Source organism: Mya arenaria, chromosome 7, assembly GCF_026914265.1.
Source record: "Mya arenaria isolate MELC-2E11 chromosome 7, ASM2691426v1".
Lineage (NCBI taxonomy): Eukaryota > Metazoa > Mollusca > Bivalvia > Myida > Myidae > Mya > Mya arenaria.
Genome location: NC_069128.1, coordinates 14,651,089 through 14,671,593, shown reverse-complemented (window position 1 = coordinate 14,671,593; position 20,505 = coordinate 14,651,089). Strand labels below are relative to the sequence as shown.

At 33.8% G+C, this 20,505-nt stretch overlaps 1 protein-coding gene across 1 annotated transcript; it reads left to right on the top strand.

Annotated features, from left to right (window-relative positions):
* The first annotated feature begins 1,146 nt into the window (after positions 1-1,146).
* On the top strand, positions 1,147-19,932 carry LOC128240944 (uncharacterized). Its single transcript, XM_052957933.1, is given in 8 exon segments — positions 1,147-1,221; positions 1,359-1,453; positions 16,285-16,343; positions 17,287-17,403; positions 17,793-17,903; positions 18,167-18,339; positions 19,198-19,320; positions 19,767-19,932. Coding segments are annotated over 8 exon segments (852 nt in total). The 3' UTR covers positions 19,866-19,932.
* Positions 19,933-20,505: the final 573 nt, after the last annotated feature.

Below are 20,505 nucleotides of genomic sequence, written 5' to 3'. Positions count from 1 at the left end.
ATGGTGATTATGGTCTTGCAGAAGAAGAAGAAGAAGAAGAAGAAGAAGAAGAAGAAGAAGAAGAAGAAAGAAATCTTACAATGACCATGATTAAAGGCACCAGAATTGTTCCCAAGATCTCTTTAACCGAGCCCGTGTAGTAGAAAATGTTTATTTAGTTTTCGTGTACTGTGAAATCATTAATGCTCGTGGGGCATTAATGTTCGTGGTTTTCGTGGGTAGGGTGATCCACAAATTTAAGATCCCACGAAATATAGACCCTTTATTCACTTTTTCAACTGCCATGTTATGTACATACTAGTTTATTCATTACAGAAGTCGCAGTATACAGCGTTTATACCTGTATCACTGTATATTTTACTATGATCATTAATTTGTTAATATATTATCTGCCTTTAACAAATAATAAACCAAATCAATTTAATGTGTTTTTATGAACCAAATGACAGAAGCACGTGTTTAAGCGTGTGCTGTTAATGAAAATCTCCAAGTTTACATGTGCGTGATGAGTGTCGGTACTCATTTTGTTTTATTTAATGAAATAATAAATCGATTACATTGGTTACTGAGCACCCAACGTGACAAAGTACAAAACAATGCGTTCAATATGTTTATAAAACAAAAACGTATGAATAAATATTTAAATGTTTGTAAATTTGGCATCTCGTACCACTATAGCGAGTGTCATAAACCGTGTGACGTAGAATATGGAAATCACGGGCCAGCGCGTGGAGATTATGCAGACGATCTTGGACGATCGCATATTCGAACCACCAATTCAAGTACCCACGAAATTGTATTTTTTTCGGCAAACCACGAAATTTCATGCCAACGAATATAAATGATATCACAGTATTTCAATAAATAAAGTATTGTATATTGGACTGGGCTTCGTTTTTTTAGATTGAATGTTATTAATAGTATATTCATCACATGGTAAGGCTTAAGAAAACCTGATTTTTTTTATTCTTTTGGATAATAGTAGTTTATATGCACTTTTATTCATATGTTTAATATGTTTTTGTATTATTATTGTACTGGGTTTAAATATATATATACACTTTATATGGGAACATGTGGTGCTGCTTTTGTTTAAATGTTTTATCGTCGATTGTACCGGAGGTGTCCAACCATCCACTCGAAAAGATGCCCCTTGTAATGGAGTTGGCTACTGATGACAAACCACCAATGAGGCGATGGCTTATGGCGGGACTGAATAAGGTAAGAATAGGTCTTGAAAACTTATTCATATATATATATTGGTAAAAAGATCATGATAATAGTGATGAGTAAAATGCTTACAGTTAGGGAGGGTTCAAGGGTTAAATATGTTATGGATGGTGATTATTGTCTTGCAGAAGAAGAAGAAGGAGTCAGGTTGGCGGGATGCAGCTTTACAAGCACTGGAGTTTGTTTCCTCTGCTGATATTGGCAACACAATCAAAAAAGCTATGTTTCATTTTGCTCGCTTGGTTTTTTAGCTCGACTATTCGAAGAATAAAGAGCTATCCTAGTCACCCGAGCGTCGGCGTCGGCGTCGGTGTAAACACTTACGTTAAAGTTTTTGTAAGAGTTTGTGTACCACCTCAATTATGTTCAAAGTCCATTGACATATGGCTTTGAAACCTTGCACACTTGTTGACCATCATGCCCCCAACCTGTACACAGGAGGAGGTAACTCTATCAAGCATTTTGACAAAATCATGCCCTTTTTTTAGTTAGAATTTACGTTAAAGTTTGCGTACCACCTCAAATATATTCGAAGTCCATTGACATCTGGCTTTGAAACTTTGCACACTTGTTCACCATCATGCCCCCAACCTGTACACAGGAGGAGGTAACTCTATCAAGCATTTTGACAAAATTATGCCTCCTTTTCGACTTAGAATTTACGTTAAAGTTATTGTACAACATCATGTATTGCACTGAAATCTAATCTATGCATGTTTCGCCAAAGCTTTTCAATCCATACACCGAAAAGCGGCGGAATAGTCGAGTGCGCTGTGTCTGTGACAGCTCTTGTTATTATTTGTTGAAAGTCTGAAAATCTGTTTCAATCAAGAAGTCTAATCTTCTGTTTTAAAGAAATACACTTAAATGATAAGGCATTTTCTGTTGGTTTTTGAAATCTTACAGTGAACATGCTAAAAGGCACAAGCATTGTTCCCATGATCTCTTTAACCGAACCCGTGTAGGACAAAATGTTTATTTAGTATTCGTGTATTTCAATAAATAAAGTATTACAGTTAAATGGACCCTGGATACCCATAGTAAATGTGATTTTATCCTAGTTATATTTGTTTACAATTATTTTTCTAGGAGTAGAATTCATAAATACGCGTATCAAAAACATCTGCGGTCCACATAGTGAAATACTTTAAGAATGTTAATGGACGAACAAGAAAACATTCATTTCTCTTTAAATATGCGCTGCAATATTTGTTTTCATAATGTTAGCATTCGCTTGCTCTGTAATTCATAAAAATGGGTGCTGATATAGGAAGAATGCAAAGCATAAACATTAACTGACTATCTGAATTAAGTTTCGACGAAAGACAGTGTTTCTGTTATTCGATTTTTTTGTAGCATGTAAGTTTTCATTAGAACACGATAGTTTTTATGTAATCTAAGGCAACCGCATGCATGGTCCAGGATGCCCCTAAAAAAGCTTGGACATGAACAAGTTTTCTATGAAATAAAACTTTCTTGTATACATTGTAACCCATAGGAGCATATATTTTTACGTCCTGTAGATAAACGGAAATTATGTAAACGAAATGGCAGAGTCGTCATTTTATATATCTCAGTCGATACTTTTGCGTGTTCTTTGCCGATGGTGTAATTTTCGCACACATGCATATGACGGGTCTTGTTTGTGTGGACATCTTTTGAACTTGGTAAGGCTAAAAGAAACTTCATCTACCAAAAATGTCAACAAAAACAAAATAAAAAAGTAAACAAAAAAATGGTGATACCGAGCGGACTTGAACTTACACAGAACGATTCAGAGGTACATTACTGGTCCAGCCCGCTTAACCACTGAGCTATCTATACACAGTGAACGGGATGTGACACAGCGCAAATAAGCATTCTCGCAAAGCTGTTCTTTTGTTTATATACAAAGGATTTGGACGATTTCAAATGCAAGGGGAAGAAGCATTTATTACGTCATAAATTTACGGAACTCGACCTTTTTCTCGAATATACTGGAGGTTTCACTGACACAAATTGCAGCAAGTGTTAGTTGGTGCTACATCTTGATTTTACCAAAAGCATTTTCCCAACAAACGTATTTTAATTTTGTAAACAAGAAAAACCTGGTGTTTTGAGCCCTATTTTTAAATGGTTCGGTCATGTTACTATAAATAGAGACCGGAAAACGCATGCAATTCGCATTAAAAAACCGCCGTGCACGAGGATTGTTTGTTTGTTGCTAACGCCTCGGTCCATATACACCTTCGGGGGCTGACTGGCCGGTCCTAATAATGTCATATGACCCTCAGTGGTGTGTAATGTTTCTTAAATATATATTCTCTTATTTCTTTGAAATATTATACATACATTTAATAAGAAAATACGCTGTAAAAAGAGTTAAACTATTGCATAATACTTTGCATATATAGGCCAATAAGTTCAGTTTTTGGGTTGAGATTTTATTGAAGATGCACTCTTACTCGGAATTAAGCAGTACCACAGTTAATACAAGTGTTTACCGAACATGATGAATTCATATCAAAACCAATGATGTTTTTTATTAGCGAAAAATACCGTGTTTAATGTGAGAGAAAGGTGCAAAAACACCTTATTTCCACCTTATTAAATGAGGTCCTTTCAAATCGCCCGCCATCATCCGATCGTGTTCGAAAAATGATAGGTTTACATAATATATGTCAACCGGAAATCACAGAACGAAACGACAGCAACCACGAAATTAATAAAACGCTAAAATAAACACATGAATGCATCGCCAGAATCGTCGGTATTAAATATGTTTTTTGTAGTTTTATTGTTTTCACGAGTTTATATTAAAAGTAAAATTTCCGTTGTTATTTCCAAATATTACGTTGACTTTCGTGACTATTCAGTTGGTTCGAAGTGAATCGCATTCGAAAGTGTCCGAAGGAGTCAACAGTTCATGTTCACTTCTCGTTGTCTTGTGGTTTTTCATTAAAGCAATATTGTTGCATCAAATATGATATTAGCGCTATCTCATTAGTATGCAAAGTGAGGTCAAGGGTATTTACGATATCACCAAAACACCTTTACGGAGACGCTCGTTAATCTCGGTAAATCTTTTAGGATACACCAGCCATTTAATATGTGTGCGTTTTCAGCTATTAAATGCACATTTATAACGTTGTTATCAGTCGTTGATACTTCCCATAAATGCATTATTTAGTAAGTAGTTAAAGGTTTATCACTCAGTTTGTTATTGATTAAAATACGAGTATTACTGAATGCATTAGCGTGATATTGGAATCTGATCTGTAACAAAGTGGATTATAACTAACCATATTAAAGCAATAAATAATACAAGACATATGCAAAAACATCTATTTCGTTCGCTTTCGCTGTGAGTCCTTACTTCGAAAAAGTTGAGACTTAAAAATGAACTTGATATCAGTTATTCGAGACGCCTTTATATTAAAGAAGACTTGGCAACAATTGTCAGGTTTTGCAAGATGTTGTTTGTCATTTCGAGTGAAATTCCGTTCTCTTTTATACAAAGTAAAAGCCTTTAAAAGTATAAGTTTCCTGTGCCGCCCATAAGCCTTACAACGTAAATGCGCCTTTATATTTATTGTATGGAAAACATCTTTGCACATATTTACACATATCTCAAAGGAACAACTATTGCTTTGGGTGGAAATGGACTCGACATACAATGGAAACAATGGAATTTGAGATTGCATTTGCTGGTTTTGATTTTCCATCTTCGGGCAATAATGATGAAGACACTATGCTGAGAAAGGGGAACTTTTAAGCATCCACCGAAGCTATTAAACGTAATATGTTGAGTGCATTTAATCCACCACTTGTCCCGTAATTGAATTTATCTTCTTGTAATAGGTTTTTTGTCCAGACAGGACGGCTAATAATGTTGTGTTAATGACAACAAGGGCTTCAGTGGATGCTAAAAATGCATAAATATAGAAAATCTGACCACTTTTAGAAAGCTTAAATGACGTGTATTGTGCTAGACAACAATATTGTGAAAACACAATTAAGCGCCAATTGCTCGGCAAATAATGAATAATTAGCTTGTAAAGTGCTACCGTTGTCATTTCTACATCAAAAGGCGTCGAGTTTGCATCATGGATACAATATGTCTGTTTTTGAGAAATTTTACTACTCCCAAATAGTGATATTAACTATAACAAATGTTCTTTAATAGTTGACGTTGCTGACAAGATACAAAACTTGTGCGATAACAGCATCGGTGTTTAAACCTTGTGAGTCAAGAAAAGTTTGATACTCATTGTGATATATGTACATTACTTAAGTTATACTTAACATGAAACCATCAAAGCGAACTATAAATTTACGCTTTTATCTTTAGACTTCACACTTACCATGGCTATGTACCTATCAAAGTTTCAAAGATTTGCCCTAACGTGTAGTTGACAATGATATGTACAAACGACTTGTAAAACATTTAAAAACAAAATAGACTGAACAATTTCCCATTTGAACATGAGTGAATACAGTTAATTGTGCAACATATGTGTGCTTAACATCTCACAAACGGAATACTGCAAATTGTAAGATTGTTTTTATTTTATTGTTCAATAATGTGTTAGAGTGAATTGGAAACAATGTTTCAATCTATAAATATATACTGACTTTAAACGACATAATTTGGTTCCTTGAATATATAAACAGTTTTGTATTTTATTCGGAACATAATCCTTAAGTCATCACATGTTATTCAACACTTTGGCCAAGTAATAACAGATCTTGCAGCGCTCAGAATATAACATACACAGTCAATGAGTTTATAAAATCTCATATCGGAGATACAGAGACACATCGTAAAAGCCCTCCACTGTGCAAAGGTAGTAGGTTGGGTAGGCAAATAAATAAAATGTATAAATGCAAAGAAGTAAATCATATATTCTTATTGTTACCTTTTTTCGCATTAAATAAACAAGCCTACCTTATCAAAAATGTTTTGTCGGTTCTTGATGATATATTGTCAAATAAGAATTACTAAGATATCTAATAGAATAATGAGCAATTGTGGACTAAATTCTATTTCTGGTTACAAAATGATAATATCTTCCTTAAAATAGCTGCGACAGAACAGAACCTAGGTATTATAGACAACGTCCAAATATGCATAAATTTAATATCGAAAATGAAGCTAATTTGAAAAATGAAAGTGTGTATATTTCTAAAGCATTTGAATTAAGAAACCTCTTAAATGTGAAACCAAATTTAAAAAATATCATAAATTCAAGTTGTCGTAATGAGCAAAACGTTTTGTCACTTATAGCAGTGGTTTCTTTAAATGAGTTTAAAATACTGATTACATTTCTACCAAAAGAACAAGTATCACAAGATAAACGCGACGGACATTTGTAAAAAGGCATGGCGTACCAATCGTAAAGCTTACAACTCAAATGGCAAAATGTATTCTTTTTCAAAAGAAGAACCACTGTAAATATTTACCTATGTCATATTGGACCACTTATTTTCATTGCTTGGAAAAGGACTCGGAAATTGAAATTGATTTGGCTGAAAAATCGCCTCTACGCTGATGACGTATTTACTGGTTCTCATTATTCCATTTCTATTGGTCCTGGAGGTAGGGCAGATTAAATTATCAGGAATTCAAGGAAAACTTAGTCATGAACCTTTTAATGTTTTGCCTTTTAACAACAGGGATTTATACAAACAAAAAATAGTATCTTTATCCCGAACTTTGAGCAGAAAATTGTAAACATCATAGGGCTCAGAGGTATTCCAGACATAACAAATTCTCAGAAAATCAAAATCATTTTTTTTTCGGTGTATTAGGTATAGTTCGCGACTGTAATCCTCACCAGGCCTGTCAAAATCGGAAAATAACAACTATTGTTGTTTTTGTTTCTAAAATCAGCCATGTAGCAACATAAGACTTAACAAAAACCTTTATGATCAAATACTATATATATTCTAGCAAAATCATTTCACGAACGTTTTAATATAAGTTATATAGATAAAAAACGCGTGAACATTGATATTGCATTCAGCTGCATACGATATAAAAATAAGGTGCGAACATCAAAGACCGGCTGTGGTAAATAAAACAAAATTATGGTAAAACATATCCTTTTACCTGTCATTGTAAAATTTAAAAAACAACAACAACATTTTACTTGTTTCAAAAGCGTTGCAAATGAACTTTGCAATCCGTACAATACAGTGTTTTGAGTATTCTGACATAATTCTGTAGAATATTGCTTCAGTAGGGATTACTGGTATCCATTTGATTTAAAATATTCGTTTCGAAAACTTGAAAAATAGGCAAATCATGAACATGTGAAATATGTCTTCAATGATATATACATTTTAGACAAACAATAAGGGCAACATCTAAATCCACGCTGTATATTGAAAGTGCCGAACCTTTTCAATCACTAGTGAATGACTTGAACACCAATGTTTTTATTCAATTTATATAAGAGGTCATATCATTCTAACATTCAGGATCATTTGCTGTTTTTGAATTGCTCGTTTTGAGTTCTGTATGAGAGTCCGAGTTTTGTTTTAAAATCCCTTAATTAATTGAACATCGTTCTTGTCAAAGTTTAATGAAAAAAAAAATAACAGTGCAAGAACATATGGATTTTTTTTGGTATTCCTTAGCAAATACATAGATACTGCTGATTTAAAGTCGTAATGAATAATAAATACAAAAAGTTATAATAAGTATTAATCGCATTTTTTCTTGCGTGTATGGAATTTGCTCGATTTCCTGACTGCATTTATACACCATAAACGCAATAAAAATGGGATCAAAGTTTAAATAAAAACAACAGTCTGGGTTTGATCAAAGCCGGTCATTGACAGTAATGATAATTGTGCTCAGTTGACCACACTGACAAAAAGTCTTTATTCAGCGTAGCTCTGTTTTCATGAATCAACATCGATAAATTGGATTCTCAAAACGGACCAGACAAAAATAAAAAAAAATATGTTAAGTTGGCATCGGGTCACTGCGAACAACTAAAATGAAACATTGCAAGGAACGAGAGCGAGACATTGCATAGTTTGAATATTTTTTTCACCATCTCTTACCAATACTTTTACCTTTGAATTTGAATCTAAAATGTTAACGGAAAAAAATGGCTTGTTCAAGTGGGTCGGGTGGTATAATGAGTACACGAGCAAGTAGAAAAGAGAAAATGTACTGAATTATAAATAATTGAACGTATGGTATATACAGATAATTTAGAATAATAAGTATATACGTTATCTTAGAATTGTTGCAATGAGCATAAACAATGAAATAAAAATGGATAAAAAACCTGACTTTGAAGAAAAACTAAACATTGTTGGATTAAAGTGACACTGCTATTTGAAATCAATATATGTACATGTTTAACAAATATATATTTTGAGTGATAAACTCTTAACTTCTTAGTAAATAATGCATTTCTGGAAAATATTAATTATTGATTACTAGATTGTTACCGTGTATTAAATACAATGATCATCTATTGTCTCATCAGGTAGAAATACCGTGTTTGCTGCACCTTTCTTTCAAATTAAAACGATATCCTTCATAAAACCCCCGACTGTTTTCGATATTTATTCATCCGTTTTTGTATCAATTGTGGTACATCATTTTTGGCAGTTATAGTGCATCTTTAAATGGATTGTGCGGAATACTAGTGTGTAGACGTGTCTTCTTACCTCTTACAAACAGAAAACTACTAGCTTGTAATATTGTTTTTATTATAATTTATTTTCAAGATTGTGTTGAAGGGAATGAAAATTAAGAAAATCACAACTTATATATATTAAGACTTTCGTTTGAGACGCCAATGTATACCACACATTTTTCGTCCATTGTCGGCTCTACTGTTGATGACATTACTTTTATGTAACGGGTTTAAAGTACATATCAGAAGAGTAATTATCAGGACCGAAATAAGTGTTATGCTCAACTTAACAATTTCTGAATGTAGAAATAGAGCATATTTTTGTTTTCTTGTAGCAAATAATCCCGTAGGAATAGATGAAGCAGCTGAATTATCGGCACAAATTGACGAGCTAATAAAACCACTGTTCCCTTAGATAACGCAGGAATATAGTGTTTAATTGCAAAACAGCCATGGCATATGCAACACAGATAAAAAATATTTGCGTGCAAAACCAATTTTCATCTTACAGATAAATGCCGCTTCCATTTTCCGAGGGACACGGACAGCCAGTAAATTATTATAATTTTGTTGTGAAGAATTGTATAGCTTCCTTTTTCCGAGCGTAGTTGACTGGTAGTAAGTTACGAAACATTTGTGAATAATTGTAAACATTCCTTTCATTCAAAAAGTATTAGACTGCCATTAAGTGACGGATATTTGTGGCGACTGTATGCATTATTTCCTTTCCTAGCATAATGGACTGGCAGCAACGATAAATGTGTGGGGCATAGTCTACATTTAGGTATCAAAGTGAGTTGGCCTACTGTAAATCAGATTGCACGGGTTTGACAATACATACTAATTTTCAATATTTTTGTTCACTTTATCGGAATATTTAGACTCAAAGGGAAATCCTGCTAGTAAACTTGGTTTACACTATATAGAAATGATACTTACCTAAACATCAATAAAATCATATTATTAAATAACATGGTTGGAAACATATAACGATAACAAGATTGCATAGCATTTCCAGATGTATTTTCAATAGATGATTACAAACACCAAGCGGCCTTCCTTCAGTTAAGGCCTCACTTCACAACTTAGAGTAATACGAGAAGTATTCATCCATTATACCCTATCCCTGGTTCAATAGTTAAGCTGTCACACGGACTTGTGGTATTAACATCCATAGTTTAGTTTTACAATTATGCATTGTTAAGTTGTAAAGCTGCCCATGGATCAGTAGTATAATAATTCATAGTTCAGTCTTACAACTATTCTTGGCTTAGAAGTAAAGCTTCCCATGCCCTAGAAGTGTCATAATTTATAGAATAATATTACAACTGTCCCTGGTTAAGTAGTACATCTGCCCATGAATAAGTAGTATTATAGTCCATAGTTTTGTATCACTAAGTATAGTTTCCCTGATTAAGTAGTAAATATACCCATGAAGCTGTAGTATGAACATACTGGGTCTAGTATTACATTTATCCTTGGTTTAGAAGTAAAACTGCCCATGGATCTGAAGAATTAACATTCATAGTTTAGTATTATAACTATCCCGGGTTTAGAAGCGGATCTATCCCTGGTTTAAGGTTTTACTATTCCTGATTAGTGTTATATCTATCCAAGGTTTAGAAGTGTTAGTATATCATATACAGTAGTATGAATATCCTTTGTAAGTAGTATTTACATTCATTATTTAGAATAGTAAATAGCTCTGGTTTAGTCTTATATGTATATATATCTCTGGTATAGCATTACATTTTTAAATTTAAGAAATAAAGCTATCCCTAGTTAAGTAGTATAAAAATCCATATATAAGTATTTTAACTATTCATGGTTTAGTAGCTAACAATTCCTGCTTAAGAAGTATTGAATAGCTGTACCTTGTTTAGACGAATGACTTTCCCTGGTTAAAAGTATAACAAGTCCAGGTTTATTAATATAGCCATCCCGGCTTTAGCAGTATAAATATAATATGACTATGCATGGGTTGGAAGCATTATTTTCCTTGACTTAATAGTAAAGTTAAACAGGTAAATCATTTTTTCCAGCCACAAAACCGAGCATGTTAAATCTGTCAAATAGACCTGCTGTAGTTATCAGTCACTAATGTTCGTTGCCTTGTCAGTTTGTCTTAAATTACGTCAGACTTCAGGCCAAACAAATCTTTTTTGTTTAATAAATCGCAAACGATTTGATAAGACATCCGAGTGTAAATTAACAAGTCATCGATTTGAGCTTAAGTTATTTGTTAAATTGAGCAATAAACACGTCATTTTGTATGTTAGGATCTTCTAATGTCTTCCACTTTAAGATGGTTTCAAGAAATATAACAACGATACTACTACTATTCGATTCCGAAAGGAATGTGCATTAGTTGATGCAATAATCATGTGCATCATTATGTCCGTACTTATACATTTTGTATGAAAACAATATCTTTTGTATCACTTTTTTTACAACTGTAATGAGCCCTAGCGTTAACAATATGAATTCAAGAGTTATCTTATCTTCGTAATGTAGTAGGTCTAATGGCTGGAAGCGTTTCAAATGGACGTGCAGTAACTTATTTAACAATATCGCTTTATTTTAATACATAGTTTGTGTGTATGATTATACAAGCTTTATCTGCGCATAAAGCCCGTAAGCAAGATCCCAAAATAACATTTGAAAACCACACAACTAAAATTCACATCATATGAAAGTTGCGGTAGAAGCAGTAGAGCTTCTTAAGACGAAAGTATACACGCGCATACCCTGTAATTAGACTTAGTTTTCTTACAACTATATGACAGCCTAACATCGGCCGAAACATATATATGAATTTAAACCTTGTGTCTGCAAAATTCTTAATTTAATCAGAATAGCTAGAATAGTTTAGATAAGCATGTCTAAATAGAGATGCATATTAAACGATAATATCTTTACAACGCATTCAACCTGAAGCTCTGGCACATTGGTGGAATATGTCCTTACTCGCCATGAAAACTAGTAAGCAGATTTTTTCTATATTCTCAGAGTTACAATATATTAATTAATGACACTAATTAGTATTATTTTCGATCGTTTTTTACACTTGTTTTTCTCTTATAATGAAACAACATACATTTTACTGACCGTTCCCAGACGTTCGCTCCAACATGTTTTAATTTAATATTTATTTGAACTGGTGGAAAAGGCTGTGTGATTTGTGATGTTCTTAAAGCCTTTCAAACGTTGAGTCTGAATGCTTAAAAATATGTTCGCGGAACCCAGCAGTGGAATCAGGGGTTGGGTTCATTGGTTAAATTTTTGGGTTGGTAAAAGAAAGAAAACAAGTGTGTTTTTCAATTGAAACTAGTTAGATATTTATTACTTTATTTCATTTAACCAACACAATAATTCAAATGGTAAAAAATGATCGATAGCCAGTTGATAATTTATCAAAGTGTTATACACTTTGCTGCAGGATTAGTACATTTGTTGCAGGTGTGATTTTGTTGGCGTTACTCTCCCTGTGTCACGTTAGTGTCTGTGCACGCAGTTTCAGACGTTTTCTGTATTACGGCGATGGTGAATACATCAATGCAAACGCTTACGCCGTGGCAAATACAGGCGGTGGCGGTTTTATGTCATTCGGAGGCCAAGGCGTTGGCGTAAACGGCATCCCTCATGGTGATGTATCCCATGATACTAAACAGTTATTGTATATCTTAAAATTGTTTTTATAAAATGTTACGTATGGTAGTTGAAAGAAACTCATTTAATATTTTTGATTTGGTAGTTATGTAATAAGCAACACTAACAACGCCCATTGGCAAAACATTCCTTCAAACAGTATTTTCTTGAAAACGTATTACGTTGAATAGTGAGGAAAAAGCCAACTACCTATTGCATTAAAGTAGTATCCTATATATTTTTATTGTATTATTCAAATGTGTATGCTATCACGATGAACGTTAAATTGAAAATACCAGAACGAAACGTAACGCTTCTTTCAAATAAACTGAACGCATTGCTTCAATATAATTGTCCATAATAATTTGAAACATATCTACTTTGAACTTTCAGGTTGTTATTGCAACCCGTTTGGAGGTACCTGCGTTAATGACCCTTCTCACTCTTACTGTAAATGCCATTCCGGGTTTTCCGGACCACATTGCTATATTCAATGTAAGCCTTTCGTTTATTGGTTCACTTGTTCGGCTTTCATGGCCACTCGCTCTGTTACTGTAAATGCCGTTCAGGATATAATAGGTCATAATGTAACATGACAGATAAATATTTTGATTATTGGTTTGTTTTGTCAGCAATCAACTCGCCATTTAGGGTACGAAAGTCCACATTGCTTGTTGACAGGTCTGCATTCATGAACAGCCGTTCATTTATTGCTACGTCGGCATTCATTTACACTTGCTCTGTTTCATTTACACTTGCTCTGTTTCATTTACATTTGCTCTGTTTCATTTACACTTGCTCTGTTACCGGTGGTACACATCTGGCTTTCTTTAAGTCTCCGTCAGGATGGCGTCTAATGTGGAACAATGAACAACAAAGTCACTTATTTCAGTTTATTACAATTGATATCAGGTACTTTCAGTACAAACAGCATTTTTTGTGTCTTAATAACAGCAGTAGCGCCATTTACAATAACACGGCATAGTATTTACTACTGTTCCATTACTAATGCTAAAAAATAATGGCAAAGCCAATAATGGTTAAATGCTCTTCTTAACATAGTCATTGTGTGTTTCTGATCGTAAGTTATCAAAAGTGATCGCATCTAAAGTTGATGATTATATACCCGAAAGTCGGCTAGGAATTTAGGAACTAGAAATCTTACCAATAGTAAATACCCCAGCATTTATCATCTAATCAACTATTATTAATCAACTATTACGTATTTGACGAGATACAGAGACTATTGCCGTACCAATACAAGACAATTGAAGACAATATATGCCAGAACTCGATCTATATCGACCAAACTCGGCCAATATCGACAAAACTCGCCTAATATGAGTTTACTCCGCTTTGATTGGCTACAAAACTCGCCTAATATAGGATTTGAGTAATGAGCCATTTTCATTGGTTGTCGGAACTCGCCTAATATGAGAAATACGCTGAACGATTGAACCACTTTGTACGGTTTGATATAACAGTTGTATTTAACCCGTTGGTGGATTTTACGACTATTATGATTTTGTATGCCGACAAAATGGACGACGAAGAAGTCTAAAATTAAAGACGTGTTATACGGGATTCTTCCAATCCCTAACGTCTAAACGGGTTTGTGCAAAAACCGGGGGTGTTTTGAAAAATATTGAAATTGTATTAAGTGAAGTATTTTATGGTTTATATTGATCATAAAAGTTTATATTCATATTTTACCATGTAAGTGAAAAGTTATTTTGCACAAAACAAGCATTTAATGCATTAAAACACATGATTTACCTTTCCAATAAAACGAATGTTGACTGACACAGACAACAATTATGCCAAGCGGAACAACTCGACCCAATCGTAATAACTCGGCCACCTCCGACAAGCTTCGAGATAGACCTCGTAAATACAATCGTAACAACTCGGCCATGGCCGAAATGTTCCGATTGTTTAAAAATTGTGCCCTGAAGCCTTGCAGGTGCCCTTCATGTATATATCGCTATGTTTTGACAGCAAAGAATGAGAAAAAAACACGTCAAACACATAATTATCTGTAGGATATGACATTTTAATGTATGGAACTGATATAAAATAACATAATCTGGTAATATTTCTTGTTTTTATGATATTTTTTAGATGTTAAATGCTTTAACCCGGAATCCCGATCGGAATAACTACCCACTTTTGATACTGAACAATTTGTACGTGAAGGATTTGCCATATCAAAAAACGTAAACAAATCCGTAAACGTACAATTATTTGGACTAGACGACGAAGGTGAAACATTTGATGTGTTGGCAAACGATTTACACAATTAAGACGAAAAGACATGCTTCCTTACAGTGCTTTATTCATAAGTATGTGCAATGTCACTATAAGGATGCATGTCAAAATCAGCAAAGTCAAGTCTAGAAAAGCAGACACCATGAATTAATAAGGGATAAAATCGGCTTTAATGTGAACTAAAGGTACGTTATAAGAATGTTTTTAACTAAAATGGTAATAGTTAATTAATAAAATACTTATTAATTAGGTGATTTCATATTGGCCAAGTTATTTGTCCTTGTCAGCTGTATTTGCCTTCGTCCTTTCGAATAACTAGGCCAATATGAAATCACCTAATTAATAACATTATAATATAAGTCGAGGAATTCATCAACATCGGGTTAAACATACACTTATTAACAAAGCACAGTAAATATTGTCAAGGTGATATCAATGTACTGTCATTTAACATTTTTAACCTTGAAGCGTTACAAGTCAAAATGCAAGATTCAAATACATATAAATCTCACAATTTGCATTGCTTTTAGAAATTCGTGCTGTTGTTTAAACCCGAATCAATTTATCGTACATAAGGCAATTTTCGTAAATTGGAACCGGGCCGATTTTTTTTAAAAATCAATAAGTTAATTTCAAATGAAGTTAAGTATAAGCATGCAATATATTCATTATCCGAACATAATCAACAGCCTGGCGTCCCAGTATCCACTATCCAACCAATATGGCGGATACCATGAACAGAGTGTATTGAATAGAAGTCCACTTGCTACTAGTAAATAAAAGCACGGGTTTAACATTTTTGAATAATTATATCGCTATGCTTTTGCGTAATACCAAATAGTATGTAATTTGTCTCATATATAGGTGCCATATTTAAACATCTAAGCCAATACACAGCATATGAAATGCGTGTGAATGCCCCTGCATATCCATTTTACAACTTTACCTGTCAACCGGGTAATACGGGTCAACAATGTTATATTGGAAATAGAATTTCATGACACCCGTTTTAATTGTGTAGATGGCATAGAAGGTTCTTTTAATGATTCACTTCACAAACGAATGACAGGGAACTGAGTTACATATGTCAGACAGTATGTGCGATGCCCGGTCCGGGCATGCGCATGCACACTAGTCTAAACAACAAAGTTAACTACTCGTGTTCCAGTGATCAAGTGTTTCACTGACTTTTCAAAGGCGATTATCCCATTCATGTGGTGTCTGTTTGTGTTGTTTGTAAGTTTGTGTATCTCGTTCAGTAATTTTTGGGCCCCACACATTGTCCCTCCAAACAAATATTATGTATGCTTTGTTTACTACTGAGCTTGCCTGTAGTTTTCACTGCATTCATCGTTTGTTTACTCAACATAACATTTTGATGTCAAAATGGATAATCACTAGTTTTATTCAATTAGTCTGACTAAGTGTTCGTGGACCGGAAGCTCATAAATGTTTAACACTATTTACCATGTAGTTTGACATACACCACTTTATCAAGATATTTCAGTCGTCATACTCGTGTCATATAAATATCATAAATATTGTTTATACTTATATGTTTTCATTCGTGCAATAATTAGTGTGGATTTACGTTTTATTGTTTTGTCATCTGTCAGACAAAATGTAATGCAGATTAACATCATTTTTAATGTTTAAGAAAAAACAACAGGTTAGCGATTCGTTCTAAATGGAACAGACATTATTTTTTTACGTTTCTATTAATAGCAGGAACCAGTGGTTTTTGGCCAATGTCGCCATCGCCGTGTATGCTAGGAGAAACATGTTCTGGAAATGGACAGTGCCATTTGGATACTGGAAAGTGTGTCTGCAATGGCAATTTTTGGGGAGAACATTGCCAATACTATGGTACGTAAATGTCATGTTCCTTTACTAGTTGCAAGGTCTTTAACTATATTTTTATTTTGGTTTAACAAGTATATTTATTTCAAAACATAAAGCTAAAACATCGAGACATCCAAAATAGTGAAATTAAATGTGATTAATGGTGCCAATAAATATTTACATTCAAGAAGAATTGAGAAATAACCAATAATAAATTAGAGTTCTTCTTCTATGTGAAGTTTCTTAATACACTATTTGTGTGGTCGTTGTCTTAAACTACAAGATGCTTTTTTTCCTTTTTCCCTAGCCTTGAATTATACATAATATTTTTTATATGTTTGATATATTGGTTATGAACCATATTTATGGGTCTTGTATTGAACATTTTATGTTATTATTATTATTTTTTATGGGGGGGGGGGGGGGAGGATGGTAGGTTTTGAACCCTGATTTCTTGATCTTGTGTTTTATTTTAAATTCCGTCCTGAACCTTTCTTTAGGTTTTGTGGTTTTAAACCTTTTTTTTGGTATTGAACAATAGTTTTGGGTTCTTGATCTTAAACCACAATTCCACATGCTTGATCGGTCTAACATTAAGAGTATTGGTCTTGTGTTTAAACTCTTCGTGATTTAAGATCCCAATTGCTTCTATATTCAGACTATTGTGGTTTAAGTGAGAGATGTTACAATGGAGGAACCTGCAGCAATACGATGGATGACCGTGGTTTTCAGTGTCATTGTCCGACATACACAACAGGATCGTTTTGTGAACATAGTGAGTATCTTCAGAATCTACATGTACATATACTACCACAACAGTTTCCTTATTAGGCACAGTTAGTAATTGGTTTAACTTGATGACAAAATGTAGAAAGCATATTCTTATATTCTATATTTAATGATTAAGTTCAATGAAAAATAGCTCGCGTACAATACGCAAAGTGCAATACTTTCATTATATCATTTACGAACTATAATATAACATTAAAAGTCTGCACTATAAAGCTTTGCATTTTTAGAAGTTCGGTGAAATGACGAGGAATAACATCAATTTATGACAACAAAAATATTTTGTTTATTTTAAAATCATTGTTGTTAATTCTTAAAGAAAGTTTTCATTATATCTTAAGTCTACAATTATTTCACAATTCTTCTATCTACCAGCGACCACAAGTAGTACCACGACCACGTCTACCACCACAACAACAACTACACCTGCCTCAACAAGCTCGACAACTGCAACTACAACACATATTCCTCAAACAATTACAATTGGTATACATGATTTTTTTTACATTAAAATAAACGCCCCAAGAAAAAATGTTTAATTCATTTGAATGATCTTAATGTATACAATTAAAATGTCTATGTATATTGCAATGTGATATCACATTATTTGGACTTAATTCTGACATTGTATTTTGATCTCTTAATCAATGTGTTGCTGTACAGATAATAAGGCAAATAGCGCTCCTTCAGTTGGAAAATCAAACACATGGCATAAAACACCCACAATTCTTACTTGTTCTCTAAAATAGGTTTTCTACACTGCGACCAGTATGTTGTCATCAACGGTATAGCGCACAACAATGTTGTTTCCCATTCATCGGGAAACCTGTGCGCGTCCAGTAGAACTCAGACAGGCCCGGACGCGTTTATTATTCATGGTTGCCACATAAAGAGTACGGCTACATGGGGACAAGGAAAACAAGTCAGTACTCCAGTTTGATAGCATCTCAAACAGTCCACCACAACAATCATAAATCGGATTTAGATAAATATGACGTCATAGTTATATGTGACGAAATATAGAATGGCGGCATCTATACAGTGACGTCATCATGGTAATCGAAGAATTATCAGTATTTGCATAATATGAAATGTATAATTCCAAATGAAGAAGCGTAAACAACCATAAGGTGAAGGTTAGAGTTATAAGTAATTTCTTCGTTAAGAAGTAAGGGAGCGGAGCGCAGTGAAGCGACCATGGTTTCTTATTTAAGAACACATTGCTTAATAAATTCTCATTGAATAAGTATTAGCCCCTCCAAAATCATCGTTTAAATTAAGCCATGTGCCAGTTAAAACGACATGTCAAACACTGCTTGATTTTGTGACGCCATTTTAATCAGCGGTGACACTGAAATTGCGCCTTTGCATATGAAAACAGTAGGCGTGGCTATTTGCGCATGCGCAGTTACAGCAATTTACTTAATCACGAAGAGTCTTCGGCGATAAGTAACGAATTTACACGAAAAAGAAACTTAACATTTTAAGAATATAGCAACCCTAATCGGCTGAAAACGTAGAGCAAACAATAAGTACACAGGAAAAATCATATTTTACTTTTTGAAGTTCTTTTTTTTTAAATTAAATGGCTAAACGCCAAAAATAATGCTTATGGTAAATAATAGTTGAAATGTATAACAATATTATATTTACCACATTTAAATCCTCTTCCAAATAACGAAGTGGAACATATAGTGTTAATATAACTTTTAAATTTACATAATAACTTGCATTTGTTAAAGACACCTGTACCACTTGTCCGTGTTTTCTGTTTGCAAAGGTGACCTCCGATTGCTTATCTATACCTGAATACACACCTGTCGCCATGTTTTCCAACGGATCTTACCCACTCACCGGGGGAAGTGCCGGTGTCTTCATAGAGTGCCTTCCAAACGGATTCAAGGTTGTGTGAACTAAACATATCTTGGTAAAGATTATGATAATATCGCATATGCAAACTTATTGCTATTAAGCCATGTTTTATACATGATGCGGGGTGCTGATTTGTATTAAGTATTAAAGTAAAACTAAGTCTTCTTATTAGTTTTGTTATTATTTAACTTATATGAATAAACTGTCTCCTCAATTAACCGCGGCTTCAGCTGTGTAATTGATATTGTGTTCACGCCACCAAAGAAAAAAAACAAGGCTTCCAAGCTAGAGGCAGGGTGCATAACACTAGATGAATTGTATATTAGTGTTTGGTACGAAATAACTCGATGATATCAGGCTGGTGTCTTTTGACCCTTAACACGTTTAGTAAAGTGCTTCACGGTTCAGTGTAATGAAACTCGGGATACCTATAATGCGATTCTTTGATACAACGTCTTGTTTACCGGGATGTTTCAGATGATAACCCAGGAATGTGACCAAGCCCCAGCAGTGGTAAGAGTCGAAACTGGAGGACCTAGTGCTCTCAACCCAGACAACTACTACACCATTGTTTAGTTTATCAATTTGAGTCAATTTGAGAATCAAGTTAATTAGCGAAATAAATTAGAATACCGATGTGCCATATGACGTTTGATTATTGCATGGTGTGTTTTGTTTGATTATTGCATGGTGTGTTTTGTTTGATTATTATGTGGGGTGTTTTTCTCTAATTTACTACAGCTGTCAATTTTTATAGACTGAGTTCTTTTGACATTAAACTTAACACTTTTAAGAATTTTCTGTGTTGAGAATAGGCCATTAAGAATTTTCATTGTTTTATTGTTTACTTGTCAAACGACTAGACCTTGGCACAATGGTTGACTATCTTTTGAGAACAGTAATAAAATGGTTGAAGTATTTTTCTCTAAAGGAGCAAACTTCATCTCGACACCGTTATAATCAGTACACGAAAAAATCGTACCTCCCATTTGATACATGAAATTCTGCATTTCGCATCTTATAGACTTAACGTTAAATATTTAGGTTTTGTTTTTTCTATCATGACAACAATTCACAGCCAAGTCAGTTAATATCTTCCTGTCATGCGAACTTGTTAACTATACGGAAAAAGATCACACTTATAAGCATTTGAAATATTCTAACTTAGACACGTGAGCCGTTAGGAACCCCGTTTACGAAAAACAAAATTGCTGAA